Source organism: Polyergus mexicanus, unplaced genomic scaffold (genome assembly GCF_030449975.1).
Source record: "Polyergus mexicanus isolate NDT 795.1 unplaced genomic scaffold, iyPolMexi1.0 SCAF_4, whole genome shotgun sequence".
NCBI lineage: Eukaryota > Metazoa > Arthropoda > Insecta > Hymenoptera > Formicidae > Polyergus > Polyergus mexicanus.
In genome coordinates this window covers 7,957,681-7,974,354 of record NW_027223324.1, presented here as the reverse complement: position 1 = coordinate 7,974,354, position 16,674 = coordinate 7,957,681, and the positions used below count along the sequence as shown (strand labels likewise).

At 37.0% G+C, this 16,674-nt stretch overlaps 3 protein-coding genes across 5 annotated transcripts; 2 read left to right on the top strand and 1 right to left on the bottom strand.

Moving 5' to 3' along the window:
* Positions 1–256: 256 nt before the first annotated feature.
* On the top strand, positions 257–7,699 carry LOC138932430 (uncharacterized protein KIAA0930 homolog). Of its 3 annotated transcripts, none has more exons than XM_070294286.1 (9): positions 257–777; positions 2,143–2,462; positions 2,709–2,972; positions 3,049–3,148; positions 3,618–3,920; positions 4,894–5,124; positions 5,536–6,162; positions 7,118–7,267; positions 7,514–7,699. In XM_070294286.1, the coding sequence occupies exons 1-9, from the start codon at positions 654–656 to the stop codon at positions 7,552–7,554; spliced, it is 2,160 nt and encodes a 719-aa protein (XP_070150387.1). In that variant the 5' UTR covers positions 257–653; the 3' UTR covers positions 7,555–7,699. The 3 variants fall into 3 exon arrangements, with proteins under 3 accessions (XP_070150387.1, XP_070150389.1, XP_070150388.1); XM_070294287.1 differs by having other exon boundaries at positions 688–829; XM_070294288.1 differs by lacking the exons at positions 4,894–5,124; positions 5,536–6,162 and having other exon boundaries at positions 7,514–7,696.
* Positions 7,700–7,908: 209 nt separating this feature from the next.
* LOC138932528 (balbiani ring protein 3-like) lies at positions 7,909–10,417 on the top strand. Its single transcript, XM_070294441.1, has 4 exons — positions 7,909–8,279; positions 9,232–9,496; positions 9,732–9,929; positions 10,140–10,417. The coding sequence occupies exons 1-4, from the start codon at positions 8,171–8,173 to the stop codon at positions 10,159–10,161; spliced, it is 594 nt and encodes a 197-aa protein (XP_070150542.1). The 5' UTR covers positions 7,909–8,170; the 3' UTR covers positions 10,162–10,417.
* A 244-nt stretch (positions 10,418–10,661) lies between these two features.
* On the bottom strand, positions 10,662–15,203 carry LOC138932527 (arylsulfatase B). Its single transcript, XM_070294440.1, has 8 exons — positions 14,920–15,203; positions 14,051–14,224; positions 13,139–13,351; positions 12,513–12,762; positions 12,162–12,341; positions 11,477–11,746; positions 11,045–11,318; positions 10,662–10,925 (listed from the first exon to the last, which is right to left on the bottom strand). Exons 1-8 carry the CDS (start codon positions 15,034–15,036, stop codon positions 10,754–10,756), a joined length of 1,650 nt encoding a protein of 549 aa, XP_070150541.1. The 5' UTR covers positions 15,037–15,203; the 3' UTR covers positions 10,662–10,753.
* Positions 15,204–16,674: the final 1,471 nt, after the last annotated feature.

The following is a 16,674-nucleotide window of genomic DNA, read 5'->3' as shown; positions in this document are numbered from 1 at the left end:
GGAGAACTTATATCAATAAAAGATAAATAAAACGAGACAAGAAGTATATTTGCAAAAAGAAATTATATTTATTTATCACGCGACACTAGTCGCATTATCGGGCGCTTTTTGCTAGCCAACATTGTCGCCAAGCTCCTATAACGGGTGTCATTCGAATATCGCGCCTTGACAACGATGACACAAACAAGACGAGAGACACGCATGCGTTACATTATCGACAAACGCACTCGGCAAGCACGGTCAGTCGCGGCCGAGCCGCGCCGCGCGTGGAACTCCGATTTGACGTTTCTCTCCTCGTTGGCTTGTCAACAACTTGCTCGCCTGTGAAGCGTCACATTGTTGCAATTTTCTCCGATCCTTGTGACTTTCGACTTGGTAAAATGGAAAAGTCGACGTGAAATTTCCTCGTCATCGGCCGCCGTCTGTCCGTCATCTCGTAGCCGCGTCATCGGAGCGGTTCTCCAAACGCGCATCGGTCCCTCCAAAGGCACCATTGGCCGCTCGTCGCGTACGCCGCTCCTGGTTTGACGGGGCCAAGGACGCTCCGTTAAAGACAGCGACGCAAGTGGAAGACGGCACAGACGGCTGTCAAATCGCGAGAGAAACGGGACGGTCCAGGAAGGAAGGCTTAGACGAGGCCACGTAGTTTAGCCATGGCAAGCCTCGCAAGCAGCTCGTCGTCGGCGGGCCTAACGAGGGCCCCGACGATGCTGGAGCAGCTACTCGAGGAGATCAATTTCCAGAGAACAAAGGAGCTTAGGCAGATGCTCAAGGATGGTTTGTATGCGACCGAAGCGGTGCGGCCGGCATTGTTCGTCTCATTTAGGGGGTGAATAGTATATGTGTGTGCACGCGTCGTTGAAATAGGGATGAGAATGTGTGCTCCGAAGGAACGAATTTTATGTAGATGTTTTGCTTTCGATGGAGTTAACTGACCGCCGAAAAATAGGACCATCTTGCTTGAATTTGGAGAATGTGTTTTGAGGAAATTGAATTATTTCGGTTTTCCTTTTTTTTTTTTCTGTAATCTCATATTTTATAAGATTTTATGAGAATTTTTGGTATGTAAAAAAAAATTTTTAATACCATTTCTGTTTTGTTACTACAATATTTTATTTATACAATTAGCTTTTATAAATCTTAACAGTTTTGCGGATACAGGAATATGGATTCAAATATAGTTTTAAATGTTGTATCACGATCATTTATATAAATATCCTTGGCCTTCAAAATTCATCTTACAATGGATATGAAGAGATGTAATATCCGCTTTCAACAATATACGGCAAATGGAAAAAAACTTTTCTAATATCGAGAATTCAACGTTATACAATTTCGATTCTCCAGTTCTCTGAATGCTTCAATAACGAAACTGCCAATCAGTCAGTTCGCTTGTTCTCATTATTGATAGATAATAATAATTATTTTAATTAAATATTTTATTAGGAGAAATATTTGCAATATATATGTATTATAATGAAATTTATAATTATAAAATATCACGCATATCAAGAACAATGTGATTTGTTTATTTTTATTTTGTTATATAAATATAATAAATAATAACACGTTAATAAATCTTTATTTACTCTCTTTGTCGTTTTGTGTTTTGCATTATTTTCCTATTTAATATATTTTTGTGCAGTGTGCACTCATTATTTATTTTCATTAATTATCAAACATTATATACTACGTTATTATATTATAATTTCATTTATAATTCTTTTAAATCTTGGAGCGTATTTGTATAAGTAAATGAAGTCATCGCGCGATTTAAACACACGTATACTTAATTATTATTTGTCAAAAAATTAATTGACAATTTTTATATATAAACATTTATTTGAATATTAAAGTTTTAAGAAAATATTAGAAAGATGCTATTAATAATATATCTTAGTAAGGCCTCTTCTCTGTCATATAAGTAACCGCCATCATATAAGTATCGATTACTTGATATTTCCCGCCTCATTATATTGTGTCTCCCTCTTTTCGATTCACCCTTTCGCACGTAACGTCGAATCGATTGAGGGTGAATTTGATATTAGTCGGCGTTGTTGAAAAATTAACCGCGTCTCGTATGGCAAGTTTTGACATTTAATCCGCGTCTCTAGATATGCAAATTTTTTTCGTTTTTACCAGATTCCGGATTTGTCGTATTACAAGGCACAACTTACTGGACGGATCTGTTCGTCCGGCACTTCCTGTTTCAAGCGGAGCACGCTATCGACGGCGACGATTTGCTTTTCTTTGTTCGAAAAAAACATGTAAAGACTTCGTCGAGGTATCTGCCCAAGTTCGAGACTGAGGTCGATGTATTTCGTAAAGACAGCAAAAAACTGCCAATCGGCGATCCCGATATCGATTGGGAAGAAACCGTGTACCTGAATCTCGTCGTACATCAGTTCGATTACACGCTCACCTTGGCAATCTGCACGAGAACGAGCCCCAAGGAATTGCAAGTGAGAATCGGCGATTGATGACCGCAAAAATATACAAAATAGTTCAAATAGATTATACTTTCCTTCAACTTTTCAATCAACTTTTCAAGAATTTGAATTACAATATAATGCCATTGTATATTTTATATCTTTTACATTTTTCAAAATGTTTATTTCATATATTTATTATACTACTTATTCATATATTTTTTATATTACGTAACCGACAACTAGAATCCTGTATTAACGTAACGCGATTCTTTTCAGGTACTACGAAGACATTCTCAGAAAGTATATGCCAGTCCAAGTCGACGTCGTATGGACGCCAAAGGCGACCTGGAGGAGATGACATATCCACACATATGCTTCATGGTGGACAATTTTGACGAAGTTTTCTGTGATATTTTAGTCAGAGATGGGGAGATGGTATGCGTGGAGCTAGTCGCTTCCGACCGAGAGGGTGCCATCCAGGGTGTCATCTTTCTCGGTTCCATCAGATACGACGCTTTAAAAAAAGTTTACGACGCGAGGGTGAGTCGCTGATGACCCTATGACGATGTCACAAATGCGTTATCGGATTTTACATAATGGTTGTTTCTATTTTTAGTCGAGTCTGAGTACCAAAATGGCGCAGCGAATGACATTCGGCCTCTTCTCCGGCGCGGCCTCGCAAAGAATAGAATTCGTGCGAATGAAGGGACCACGAGGTACGAGAATTTCAGTGTACTCTTTTTTAATTTAAATTATTCTTTTATCGTTTATATTATTTCAACAAATAATCAACTTTTGTTTTCAAATAATCTATTCAACTTGCGAGTCATTAACTATTTATTACTTTACTTAATTGTTTCTCTTTATTTTCGAGACTTACGCGTTATCCTGTTTTTCTTCTCTTTTTGTTCATAATTGGAATTTTTATATGGTAAATCTTTTTTATTAGAGAAATCTAGAAACTAAAGATAAATAAACCAATACGAATAAATAAACGTAAGTGTCAGTGCGAGGGTGTGTTTGCATCTTTATTATTTAGCATAGTGTAAGCGCGAAAGGTGGAAAATAGAATTTTTATATTAGTATAACAAGAGAATGGACATGTAAATGTAATAATAGAAAATTGTAATAGAAAACATAATAAAATACATTTTAATTTATGTATAAATATCGTGATCCCTTAAGGCAAGGGGCATGCGGAGATGGCTGTTACGAAACCGAAAGGTTCCGGCGCGGAGACGCCGACGTCGGAACCGGGTTATTGCGCGACTGATTTATGGGACGCCGACTGGGACGACGCCGAGGATCTCTTCATGTATCGCCATCAACGAAGACTCTCCGATCCCAGTGCGAATCTCAACAACTTTGTGCGCGGCGGCTGGAGAACGAAACCGGACACAGTGGCCACGAAGGCGAGATCGGAGAACGAGGGTCTCGATTCCATGGCGAACGGTCTCAGCGAGATTGAAGCCGGTGACGTTCGAGACGGTAATTATCCGATGCGCAACGTACACAAAATCCAGAAAACAAATCTTCTCTTCCCCCGCTATACTTACTAGATTTTTAATTTTACACTCTTAGACCGCGGCATTCATATCCCGCATTTAGCAGTTCAATTTTAGATTTTTTTAAATCATGAACGATATATGAGTCTTTTTTTATTAATTGAATTGATTGTAAATTTTAGACAACATGTATCTATAATATAATATAATATAGCGGGATATGGACGCGGGATTTAGCATCTCTCTCTTCTCAATGTATTTCGTTCGTATTCACTTTCGATCTGTGCATGCGCCTGCATTGTATCTGTGTGATGCACAATTGTCTTGATGTTATCGGGCGTATATAGACGCCCCTCGACAATATCTTTCTTCTTAATGCTGGCAACTTTGTATAGATTTGAGCCTGATCGATTTGATCACTTTTCGAAGGTGTAAATCATAATTGCATTAGCGCGATAGAAAAAAACGAACGCATGCATACGTTAAAAAGAGTTCACGTCCCACATTCACGTTCTCTTTATTTTCTCGTTTAAAGTGTGCGCACGATTCAATGCGCCATATGATAACGAGATTTTTTTTGTTATTCGAATATACACAATATCAATTTATACTTAGATTACTTAGAACGGCGACGAATTTTTCTAAATGTCTTCCTAGATTAGTTGACGTTCGAGAAATGTGCAATTTTTTAAAATATTAGTATAGCACGGTGTTATGTCAAACCGAACGACGTGAGAAATAGAAATACACCGAGAAAAGAACAGATTCTCTCTATCTTTACCAACACCTCTAACCATCACTACTTACCACCACCACCACCACTACCAGCACACACTAATATCCGGTTTGATCGATCGAAATCGCGTGAGAAAGATGACAGAGAAAACTAACGAACGAAAGAGTTTCTTGTTGTCTCTAATAATTGACACGTGCCATGCCGGCTCTTTCCTTTGTAGCCGATGTACAGGATAGCAGCTGGGGCGGCCGGGACTCACCGGGAAATCGCAGGAGTCCCTGCGCCCCTCGTCGACGAAGATCATCTCGTCTGCCGCCGATCCGGCAACAACAACAACAACAACAACAACAACATCCCGTCCACAACAAGCAACGACAACATAACGCTCGGGAACGATCCGGGAATGAGAATTCGCCGATACGCAAGGAGGCGATCTATCGCGAGACACACGGTGAGTGTGCTCGTTCGCGCTAAAAACGATCGGTCCCTCCTGTCTCTGCTCTGACCGATGCTCTCGCTTCTCTTGTATGATTAGTAGAAAATCTGTAGTTTCTTTTCGACGTGCCATTGCGCTCCGTCTTCTTGAGATAAGCTTCGAGAAAAATATTCCAAAAACATCAAACGAAAATTTCAATTTATATTTTATAAATATTTATTTTATTTCTTTTTTGTGTTTGGGGCGCGGAACATAGAGCTGAAATATCTGCTTCTTATCTTAATACGATTTTCAAATACGCCAAGTAAAGTCGAAACAATATACACAAGGGAGAAAAGCGCGAAAAGAGACGAAGGGAGCACGATCGTTTGTGATGGCGACACGGGTACAATCGCCGTCTAAATGACGACGTGGTTCTCGCGGCAGGTTTCCACCACGATCACCAGCAGAACAATCATCAGCAAAACCACCAACACCAACACATAGAAGTGGGCAGCGAGATCTTAGTGCCGGCCGGCCGGTGCCTGACGGACGACAACGTCCGGCAGAAGCTAGACTCGGGCGCGATATTGGTCCACGGCAAGGAGGAACTGCCGCTGGGCTACGATGTGGGAACGGAGGACAATAACCGGAAACGACGACCGTACAGCGCCGGCCACCTGTTCGATCATCATAACGGCCTCGAGAACGACGACGAGGAGCATCGGCGGCTGAGCGACGACGAGCTTCTGCGGGTGAGACGAATCGACGGACGTCGTCGTCTGCGAAGCGCCGGTTCCGATCACGAGGACTACGCCAACGGGCAGAACAACAGGAACAAGAACGACGAGATCAAGGACAAGAACGCAAACGCCCATCACCACCAGGACGCGACGCGCGCCAACAACGACGTCGCGTCCGCGCGCCGGCAGAGCGCCACCCTACCCCGAAGACGACGTCGAAGGGCGCTCTCGGGCAGCTTCGCGGGTAACCCCCTGCCACCGCATCGCGTCACACCCGACGGCACCGCGATCTACTACTGGTGCGAGCTCCCGCGCCGCCCCGGCTCACAGGGTAAATTCCTTCCTATCTCCTACCCCTTAACCCCTTTCTAAAAACAAAAAAAAAATAATAATCCTCTGTTCTCCGTTCCCGATAAAAGCAATCCAAAGATTATCATCTTCATTATATTAATCCGTTATTTGTGTAAACGTGTCCAAAGCATGACTGCGATTAATGACTGTGTTTATGGGATGGTGAAATGACAATGGCTGTGAGTTGCGCATGAGGGTGCGATGGAGAGTGATAGTGGTGGTGGTTTTTCGAAGAGAAATGATAACGACCGGAGATACTTGTTTAGAGAAAGTAACTTTCGGTCAATTGTTCGTAATTCGATTCTCGATCACGGATATTTCACCACCGTTAATAAGCATAGTCATCGAATGTAGGTAGATAATTAATCTAGTTCGCTTTATATGAACACATGTTGTGTCAATTCTATCTTTTAATAATACAACGAGAGAATTTCATGGAATACGTTAAACACATTACTGATTCTTCTTGTAAAGTAAATATAAAACAACTATGTAGATGGATTTTTTCTTGTACTCTCGGCATATCTACGAATCTATTTCTATGTGTAACTTGCATAATGCGATACTTTGCGTGAATGAAGTTTTTATAATCATTATTCTTTGAAGTATAAAAGCGAAAATTAAAAGATTTCCTTGTACTTGTCATTGTTTGCACACGCATCTTTATACACAAACACACACACACACACACACACATACACACGTATCATACCGCATTTGAATTTGTTCATTCATTCCACTATGGCTCGTAACATCTTCATGAAAATGTGACATTAGGGTACCACCTTATGCTTGTATCTTACTCTGTGTTTCATCGCTCGATTGAATGTCCATCCCGTGCAAACGATTTCCTGTCAATTGAACGATCATTACAGGATATCAAAAATGTAGCGTTCGATATGGTATAGTGATTAATAATACTCTTTTTCTTTCAGAGTTGGATGACGGGGCGTATAATCCGCTCTGGACGATGCGAGGGTTTACCCAAACCTTTCATTTCTGGAAAGAGACGAAAAGAGCGCAGTCCGTACCTCTGAATGCTTTTTTGACATACATTACATTACCATGGTGGAGCATAGCCAAAGGTAAAAACAAATTATAACTAGCACATCTTTGCTATTTCACATTTAGAATGTCGGAAAATTTATCGGCAAAATTGTGTCAATATATGTATAATATATTTTTTCAGAGTATTTTCACTTATATAAATATTTATTATAAAATTAGCACGATTTGGCCGTTAAATTTTCGGAGATACTCCTAATATTGTATATGCGAATATATCACGATACTCGAGCTGTCCGATTCAATTGCGATAATTTCTATTGCAGATATTTTGGATCACCGGGAAGGACCTATTTTAACCTTCTAGCCAACAATATAATATATATTTTCCATCTAATTTCAATACTTTCCTTTTTTTACTTTGTACGTATGTCGTCGTAAGATCGTGGCCCAAGGAATAATATACGATGTATAGTTTAAATAATAAATGAGAAATATATTATTTACACAAAATTATGCAAAGATCACACCACGTATGTTTCCATGATCTTTTATGTCGATATAAAAAGAAAAGTAAAATCGAGCCACGGGTTTTTTTTTTTTTTTTTTCAGATATAAAAAGTGAAATTTTACACTTCCTTCTTTGCAATCTTTGAGGATCAAGGTTGATGATCAAAATTGATTAATTCGAACGTGGATTTTAAACTTACTAGACGCGTTTCGTCACTGTATATAAGTAACAATTCAACTATTATCTTGTTCGCGAAATATAATCGTGACGCGAAATATTCGCAATATTTCGTACAGCGATTTCCTTCCTCGTCTTGGTTGAACATTTTGCGGACAAGTTAAAAACCGCACATTCTCCGGCCGCTATAAGTAAAGGAGGAAAAAGGTTCATACACTCATATTATATCTAACGACGCGTCGCGTCAGTGACGAGCGATTCTGATTTATCGTGCTCCGTGTATAAAAAGTAAATCATGAAATCTCTCATGATAATTTGTGCTTTAACAATCACTTGGATTCACATCACCGAGGCTATGTGGTATAAAAATGATGATCTACGCGCTCACGAGGGAGAAATGATAGGTATTAATCGGGAGCTTCTTTCACAGATAAATAAACTAAAATTTATTTTTATACAACTTTCTCACGTACATCTGTTTTTATCAACGTTATTTTTCATTCGTTGCATTCTCTCTCGAAAAAAAAATTGAACTTTAAATGCTAAAGTAGTGTGAGTACAAGACATACACACATATATGTTGCGTAATTTATACGATCAATATTGCATCTGCATGAAATCCGATGTGGAGAGTCTTCCCTGCTTGACTTACGCAGATTATTTTTTTACATAAAAATAGATATGCTATTTACTCGGATAATCCGATAACGAAATAAATTCTATTTATTTTTTCTATTATAAATAGCATCGTTCATCACTTTCTTATCGATTGATTTTATTTCTTTAAAGCTCGCTTGCACCAATGTTATTTAGATCTTAAGCAAGACTTAAAACTTTTGCTTTTTGCGGCAATAACCGATGTTATTTGACTTTTGGCTTTAGGCTATAATTTAATCATTAATTATTACTAAAAGCCAAAAATTTTAGGTTTCGCTTAAAACCAAAATAACATTGGTGCAATCGAGCCTAAATACTTCGCGTTAGAGACGCGTATACTTTCACATATAATATTTCGTCGCTGATTCTGTTTAAAACAATTCTGTTTAAAACAAATAATATTTCTCTGTACATCGGCAACTAATACAGGAAAAAGAATTTTTTTATTGCTATTCGGCATGAAAAAAGGAATAGTTATTAAAAGAAAAAGTCAATACACGGAATTTATTCGTTATTAGTGAAACTATTATCAATATCATTAGCGTATTGATAATCATCGACCTCCTGTTTATTTCGATATAACCCAATATATATTTTAAAAGTTTATTAAACAGATAAGAGAGCGACTTTACTTACAATTATTTCTCAACTGATTAATAGTTTAATTTAGGAACAAATCCTGCAAAAATTTGTTAATAGGATGCGCAGGAAGACGCGTGCAACTGAATTACCAGATGAAAGAAGTGACATGTATACCGAGACGTATCTTGGTGAAATTAATATCACAACCAGGCTACACCTTCTATCCAAATTACGCTGCCGTAAAAAGATGCAGCGGGTTTTGTCCCCACAATAAATTATGTATGCCGGTTCAAACAGATGTCAAAAGGATCGTCGTAAGAATGGACGGCTATAACTCGAGCGAATGTTATCGCGTATTAGTCGAGGAGCACGCCAAGTGCAAGTGAGTTCGCCTTTTATGTCGCTTATATTTTCTTTGCTCGAATGCGACAAACATTTTGTATAATTCCGACCATAACTATCCGACCATTTTATTCTGTAATAAATTCCGGCCAAAGAGGCTAAAGAAACAGAGGCGCCTTTGAACAGAGAAGATCGTCGTAAAACGCGAATCGCGTTACGAGAATTAATATAGCACTTTTTGCACGCCCGTTGTTAAGAAATGTAATATATTTCAGATGTCAATGCAGCGTAAAGCCGAGTCATTGCAACGCTCACCAAGTATATTCTGAGAATAATTGCGCGTGCGAATGTAAGAACGGAAGGAAGTGCAACGAAGAGCGCCAAATGGTTTGGAACGAAAACTTGTGCAAATGCATCTGCAACAAAGAAGAAATCTGCTCGAGTGGACTCGAATGGGTCCCTTCTCTTTGCAGGTAAACAAGAAACGTGAAATTTGAAGTGGAGAATCGAAATCCGATTTCCTTTTCTATTTCTCTCTTTATTTTATCTTTTCCTTGAATAGTAATGATCTATATCATATATTGTAAGGAATAAGATATTCGTTATTGAAAAATTTATAAAAATATGTAAATAATTTTTTAATTGATATTAAAATAACATACATTTAAACTTTGGCATTTTAGGTGCGCCAAGATTATGGATTAAGTACCGTACATCGATATCAGGAAATGATGCAAAAACGATAATCCAGAGGAATTAAAATCTATTTTATTTTAAAGTATTATAATTATTCAATGGTGACTTAAATAACGAGCAATAATAGTAGATAAATCTTCTTACATGAGACATTTTATACTTTAATTTATTCGTCTATAAAGTCATATATGAATATTTTTGCTAAATGCGTCAGAATCATATAAAATAACATTAAAAAATTGAGCAATAACATAAAATTAAAAATTCATGCAATTGTTATAAATAAAATAACACTTCTAATTTAATATTAAGGAGTTATTCTATAATCTGAGACTATAATCTAAGATATACATTTCTTTATTATTGATGTATATAAAAGGTAAAAAAAGATTATATCTTTATAATTTTATATTTAGATTTCTTTGTAACATAATAATATTTCTTGAATAAAGAAAGATCTAAACTATAACGTAGGCAATATTTTCAAGTATATATATATATATATATATATATATATATATATATAATCCTTGTGAGGATTATATTATTCATCACTTAGCGGGGAAAAAACATAAAATTAATTTATCATTACTATAATCAATCAAGCTGGAGCGCTTATCATAACGTTATTAATATAATCTCCGAAATTATTCCAAGTATGATCCCACAGATTCGGATCGGCTTTACTATCCCATGGAAGATTTCCAGGTAAAATCGCGGTGTTATTGATCTTCTTCAGCTCTTCCTGTAGCTTTCTGACGATCGTGGGGAATCTTTGACGACAGGCAAAACAAGATGTATTGTAATTAGAGGCGAGCATATTTTTGTGGATTAAAATAGAATAAAATTTTAGAATTAACATAGAATTTTAACGAAGTAATATTTCACTCACTGTCGGACAAGATTATTATCCTCGCAAGGATCCTGGTAAACGTTGAAGAGACACGGCTCTTCTAACGGTTTGCAGATCGGTAGACTGTCATTTTTTGGCGGGCACTTAATCATCGCGTTTTCGCGCAAGAACCAGACAATTTCCGTGGTAACACTCAACCCCACACTGGTGACAGCGCGTCCCGCCGTGCTACCGATCACACCATCCGTATCGTAAATCCATTCCCTACCGGATGGGCCGTACCATCCATCCCATGCTCCCTTATAAGTGGATCCTATGAGAAATCAAACTGAATCGAATTGACGGTATTTATTACATTCTAAAATAAATTTAAGAGAGAAGAAAAATAATTATTTAAAAAAATGTTTTTTCATGGTATATATTTTAAAATTAAAAATATAGAATTCTTTATATTACTTGATATCCACTTACCCTGAATGAGTTTCCAATCACCGATCGTAATAGCAGACACACCATAAATATCGTCGATGTTGTGAAGAATATTTGCTCGCGGCGACTCGGTATCCTCGCTAAGCGCATTCCACAAATTCATACCGTCGATCGAAGTTAAATTCAATGCATTGCCACCAGCAGCTGTTATAAGCGTCGGCAGCCAATCAGTAATATGGATCATCTGTCTGCTCACTCGGCCGGAGCGCACTAATCTGGGTGACCATATTAATCCTGTACCCCTAACGCCACCTAATTTGATTCGTAAGTTACAAAAAAAAACTTATTTATTTATAAATGTTGCATTAAAAATTTGAGTAAACTTTTTTTCGGTTATGTCCCTTCTCCCATAATATTCTGGTTTAATTAATAAGCTAGTAAAGTGCTAATTTGCCAAAAAGTAAGATGTTATATAAAACAAGATGTCTTTATATTATAATTTTTGAATTTTGTAAATAGTTCTTAATAGTTCATAATAAATAGGATCTAATTAAGAACATTTTTGTAGCAATCGTAATTTGTTGAAATAGCAAAGATATTTTTTTCACTAACATAAGCCAATAAATACTTTCTTTAATCGAGAAATTTTACTCGCGTTAAAAAATTTGTTATTATTATTATCTGACATATAGTTACACATAATAGTATCGTACTCGAATAAGATTACCTTCCCAAAGAGTATTTTTGACGCCTCTCAGCGGCCAATTGGATGCTGCGTTTAAATTAAATCCAGCGGCAGGCCCACCGTTGTCCGACGAAAAAACGATCACGCTATCTTGTAACATGCCGTTTTTATGTAGAGCCTCAACCACTTGGCCTACCGATTGGTCCAGTTTACTCAGCATAGCTATAATTTCAAAGCTATTAGATCGACTTTTCATTAATAATTTGTAATTTTTCGAGTTATTTCTTAAGAATCGATATCTCAATTAATTCTCTCAATTCAGTCATTAATAATTATATGTTCTAATTTGAATTTTGTTTAACCTTTCACACACACACACTTGTCAAATTTTACCTGCGAAACGTCTCCGATTATAATCGAAGATATTTTTTAACTTAGCGACTTCTTCGTCCGGCGCAGGAAGCGGATTATACGGGTTTCCGGAATGCACGGCCGCGTGAGCAAGATACAAGAACATCGGCCGGCTAGAATTGTGATTGTCAATCAGTTTCACTGCTTCCTTCGTAAAAATATCCGTGGAATATTCACCGTGAAGATCCCATGCCGGTTCCATATCCCGCCTCATGTCCAAACCCCAATAAGGCTGCACAAAATTTTCAGATCATATTTTCATTGTCTATAACAAATATAACGCAATTTTTCATTCATGTAGCAGTTATAAAAGAATTTTTTGTATAACGCTTTTAATATAATATAACATTTTGGTGAAAAAAAAAAAAAAAAAAAAAAATTAATTGCCGAATAAGATATTGATTAATTCAAATGTTTAAAATTTAAACAATTTTATTTCTTTCAAATTTAAAAAGGTTAATATTTTCACATTTTTTCTATATTCTTTTATATTTAATTCATTTAATATTTTTCGTCAAAACGTCAAAATTATTGAATCATCTTAACGTTAATTTTATGTCATCTTTATCGCATTGAATTAAATTATATCTGTTTGTATGCTCGCTCACATTTTCAACAGCTGTATGATCGTAATAATCGTGATGGCCTGTCCAATATCCGGTGTGAGTGTCGAATCCTCTGTAAGTCGGAGTGTACTCCTTTTTGTAAAATCCTAAATGCCATTTGCCGACAATATGTGTGCTGTAGCCGAGCTCTCGCAAATATTCCGGCAGAATCTTCTCGTGAAGTGGCAATCCCCTAGGCTCCGCGCCTTTAAGAACCTAAATTATTCATGAAATCCGAATGTCGTTGGCTCTTAGTTAAGAGATATACTATTTTTCGAAAAATTAGCACTTTATTACTATTTTATTAATTAAATTGCTGCTATAAAACTATTTAATCTTTTTAAAACTTTACAAAATTTTTAAACTGTTTTAAAAAGAATATGCCTGACATATCTTAGTACGAGTAAAAAAATTACGAAAAAAAAAAACATTATTCATTTAACGCTATTATTTATGTAATAGTAGAACAGATACGTTAAAATTTTTCGCCATCATTCTTGCGATCTTTTGTTTGCTTTGTATACGTTTACGCATACATAGTGTATGCGAATAAATTAACCCAATGTCCCTCTCTCTTTCTCTGTATCATTAGATATAGGATAATTTCCAATTGAACTATCCAGGTCAACGCGGCAGAAGTGCAAGGGAGCATAAGATAGCTCTGAATTGCATTTATTCATTGACAGGTGTAAGAGCAGCTCGAAGAAGCTAAATAAATCAGTCAATTGTGACAATTTTGATAAATAATATTTAAAGGAAAGACAAATTCTTTAAACAATTGAACTCGTAAAATAATTTTATTTCAGAAATGCCTGTTATTCGCGCAGCAAGGACATTCGTCCACGTTTTTCTTCGTCTTTTATTACATTCTCGCAAAAAAGAACACTTAATAAAGTAAGATGCGCCAGCACTTACGCCATGCTGCATTCCGGTGTGAATGGGATATTTGCCGGTCATAAGAGCACTTCTGGACGGTGTGCAGATTGGTGTGACATAATATCTATCGAGCAGTAATCCGGAATATGCCAGAGCATCGATATTCGGCGTTGGAATTTGACCGGAACCATGAAAGCCGACATCATTCCATCCCTAATAAGAATAAGAATAAATCTAAATGCAATCTTTTTTTTCTATCTTCCCCTCCTCCCCCCCCCCCCTCTCTCTCCCTCTCTCATTCTTTTGACAGAATGTTAAAACAATTCTTTTCAATTTTGATTTAACGTTTCACCCTTAACATTCTCCGCTTATATCTTATCTTTTCTAACGTGATAAATTTATGATAACTAAGGTGTTAGTTTTTTATAATTTATAATTTTGATGCATAAATTGATTGAGATTGATAAAGATTCGAAGAGCGCTTTATATCTACGAAATACAGATAAATGTGTATCTGGTGATCTTGTATATAAAAAAATTCATCTTGACGTGTTTTTATGATATTAAGAAGTTTACAAAATATTGCAGAATAAAATATTTCATCCGTTTAATATAAACTATCATGCTATACAATTAAATAAATACACACTTGATTATTTGACTTTATTAATGTCGAATGTGTTTTTACCAGATTTTTTTCTTCCGCCTTTATCTGGGCTATTATTTTTTATCTCTATTGTAAAATTAGCAACGCATAAGAAAAATGCACTAAACAAAAATTGTCTTATCGCAAAGCGTTCGTGTCTTATCTTTACTTATTGTTAACGCTTTTACTCGATAATTTTTTCTTCAAACTTTTTCGACCGAACAGAATTTATCGCAAACTTCGAAGAAGACAAAAGACTTGCCAAATCGTCCGCCAGGATAAAAATGATATGCGGCTGTCTCGTCGAAGACGCGCGAGTCGCAACGAGTAGTAGGATTAAGGACGATGTCCACTGTCCGATTTCCGATGGATGACCCATCGTGTCCCTCGCTCTTCTTGTACGAGCACTTCCCCTGAAATCGGTTTCCGGTTCCCTTCACGAGAAAATGCGGAACAGACTCTATTTAGATGCGTACACGACGATTAGTTGCACGAAACTGATCTCTCTCTCTTCCAAGACGTCTTTCTTCGGGATGATACGGAATCTGTAGAATGAGAGGGACGCTTCTCCCACCTCGAGTCAATCATCTTCGTTCATCTCGCATTTGTCACGACCCGTGACGGTCTCCTCCGCGATTATTAATTCATTTAAGCGCCCGTTAAATGGTCGCATTTATCTGCGAATTAAAATTGCATGGTACCGCGTGATACGTTGCGGTTATAAACTTCTCTCCGTAAACTGCGCAATGGGCTCATCTCCGAGATATAATATTGGATGATTGCATAAGTTCGTGCCCGAACTTCATAAATGGCATTAAGTTACTGCATGGCGGAGTTCTATTGTTTCCGTGTGATAATTGTTGCTTACACCGAATAGATGATGTTGTCTTATGTCAACTTAGCGTCAGACATTGTTCAGATAAGTCCATTTGTGCATAAGAGAAATCATTAAAAATGGAGAACGAAAAGGTGCATTTGCGGCATGTAATGCTATATGAATTTCGGAAAGGCGTGAGTGTTGGGATCGCACAAAAAAATATTCAAAGCGTTTATTTGGACCGCGCTCCTGCTCTCCGAACAGTCAAAAAGTGGTTCGGCAGATTTCGAAATGGTGATTTCAACATGGAGGATCAACTCTCCCGCTCTGGACGGCCTTCTGGCATCGATGATGACATTGTGCATGCCTTAGTGGAAAGAAACCCAAGGATTACAACTGAGGATATTGCTGAGAGGCTGAACATCGATAATTCAACCGCTTTTCGTCATTTAAAAAAGCTTGGATACATTTCCAAACTTGATACGCGGGTGCCGCATCTCCTGACTGAAAGGAATAAGCTGCAGGAAAACTGCAGGAGTCGCAATGGGAAATTCTGCAGCACCCGCCGTATTCTCCAGATATTGCGCCTTCAGATTTTTATCTGTTCGGGTCTTTGCAGAATAGTTTAAATAGCAAGAATCTCAATTCCGAGGAAGCTGTCGAAAACCACCTTACAAACTTTTTTCAAGAAAAACCAAGTTCTTTCTTCAAAAATGGAATCGACAAGCTTATAGATGGTTGGAAAACCATTGTAGAAAAGAATGGAGACTATATAATTGATTAATAAAAGTGTTATCTCTAAAATATAATCTATTGAAGTTTATATTTAAATCGGGCACGAACTTATGCAATCACCCAATATATACGTTGATTACGTCCAGAGATTCCTATTCCTGCGCAAATTTTTTGACCAACTCGCAAACTGATCAAGCCGATTAGTTCAATTCTCTTAGTTTAATTCATTTATGATCATTTGTAACGCAATAAAATATTTTTTTACAAAATGTATATATGGTAAAAAAAGCTAGACGGCGTTTACCTGATACAAATGTTTGTAAATCGGCGTTTCTGCCTGACGCGAAAGTTTCCGCTGATAAAAAAATATTTTTCGATTTTAAATATTATAATTTACACCATAATAACGCTTCTTCGTGTTTATAACACAGAGTTATATATATATATATATATATATATATATAT

Excerpts from the sequence above, each read along its gene's own strand:
- LOC138932527 (XM_070294440.1), bottom strand. The coding sequence starts at position 15,036 with ATGGGTCATCCATCGGAAATCGGACAGTGGACATCGTCCTTAATCCTA. Across the intron at positions 13,352-14,050 it reads ACACCGGAATGCAGCATGGC|GTTCTTAAAGGCGCGGAGCC; the intron begins GTAAGTGCTGGC and ends TGAATAATTTAG. Across the intron at positions 10,926-11,044 it reads GATAATAATCTTGTCCGACA|ATTCCCCACGATCGTCAGAA; the intron begins GTGAGTGAAATA and ends CTGTCGTCAAAG.
- LOC138932528 (XM_070294441.1), top strand. The coding sequence starts at position 8,171 with ATGAAATCTCTCATGATAATTTGTGCTTTAACAATCACTTGGATTCAC. Across the intron at positions 8,280-9,231 it reads TCACGAGGGAGAAATGATAG|GATGCGCAGGAAGACGCGTG; the intron begins GTATTAATCGGG and ends ATTTGTTAATAG. Across the intron at positions 9,497-9,731 it reads GAGGAGCACGCCAAGTGCAA|ATGTCAATGCAGCGTAAAGC; the intron begins GTGAGTTCGCCT and ends AATATATTTCAG.
- LOC138932430 (XM_070294286.1), top strand. The coding sequence starts at position 654 with ATGGCAAGCCTCGCAAGCAGCTCGTCGTCGGCGGGCCTAACGAGGGCC. Across the intron at positions 778-2,142 it reads TAGGCAGATGCTCAAGGATG|ATTCCGGATTTGTCGTATTA; the intron begins GTTTGTATGCGA and ends CGTTTTTACCAG. Across the intron at positions 3,921-4,893 it reads AGCCGGTGACGTTCGAGACG|CCGATGTACAGGATAGCAGC; the intron begins GTAATTATCCGA and ends TTTCCTTTGTAG.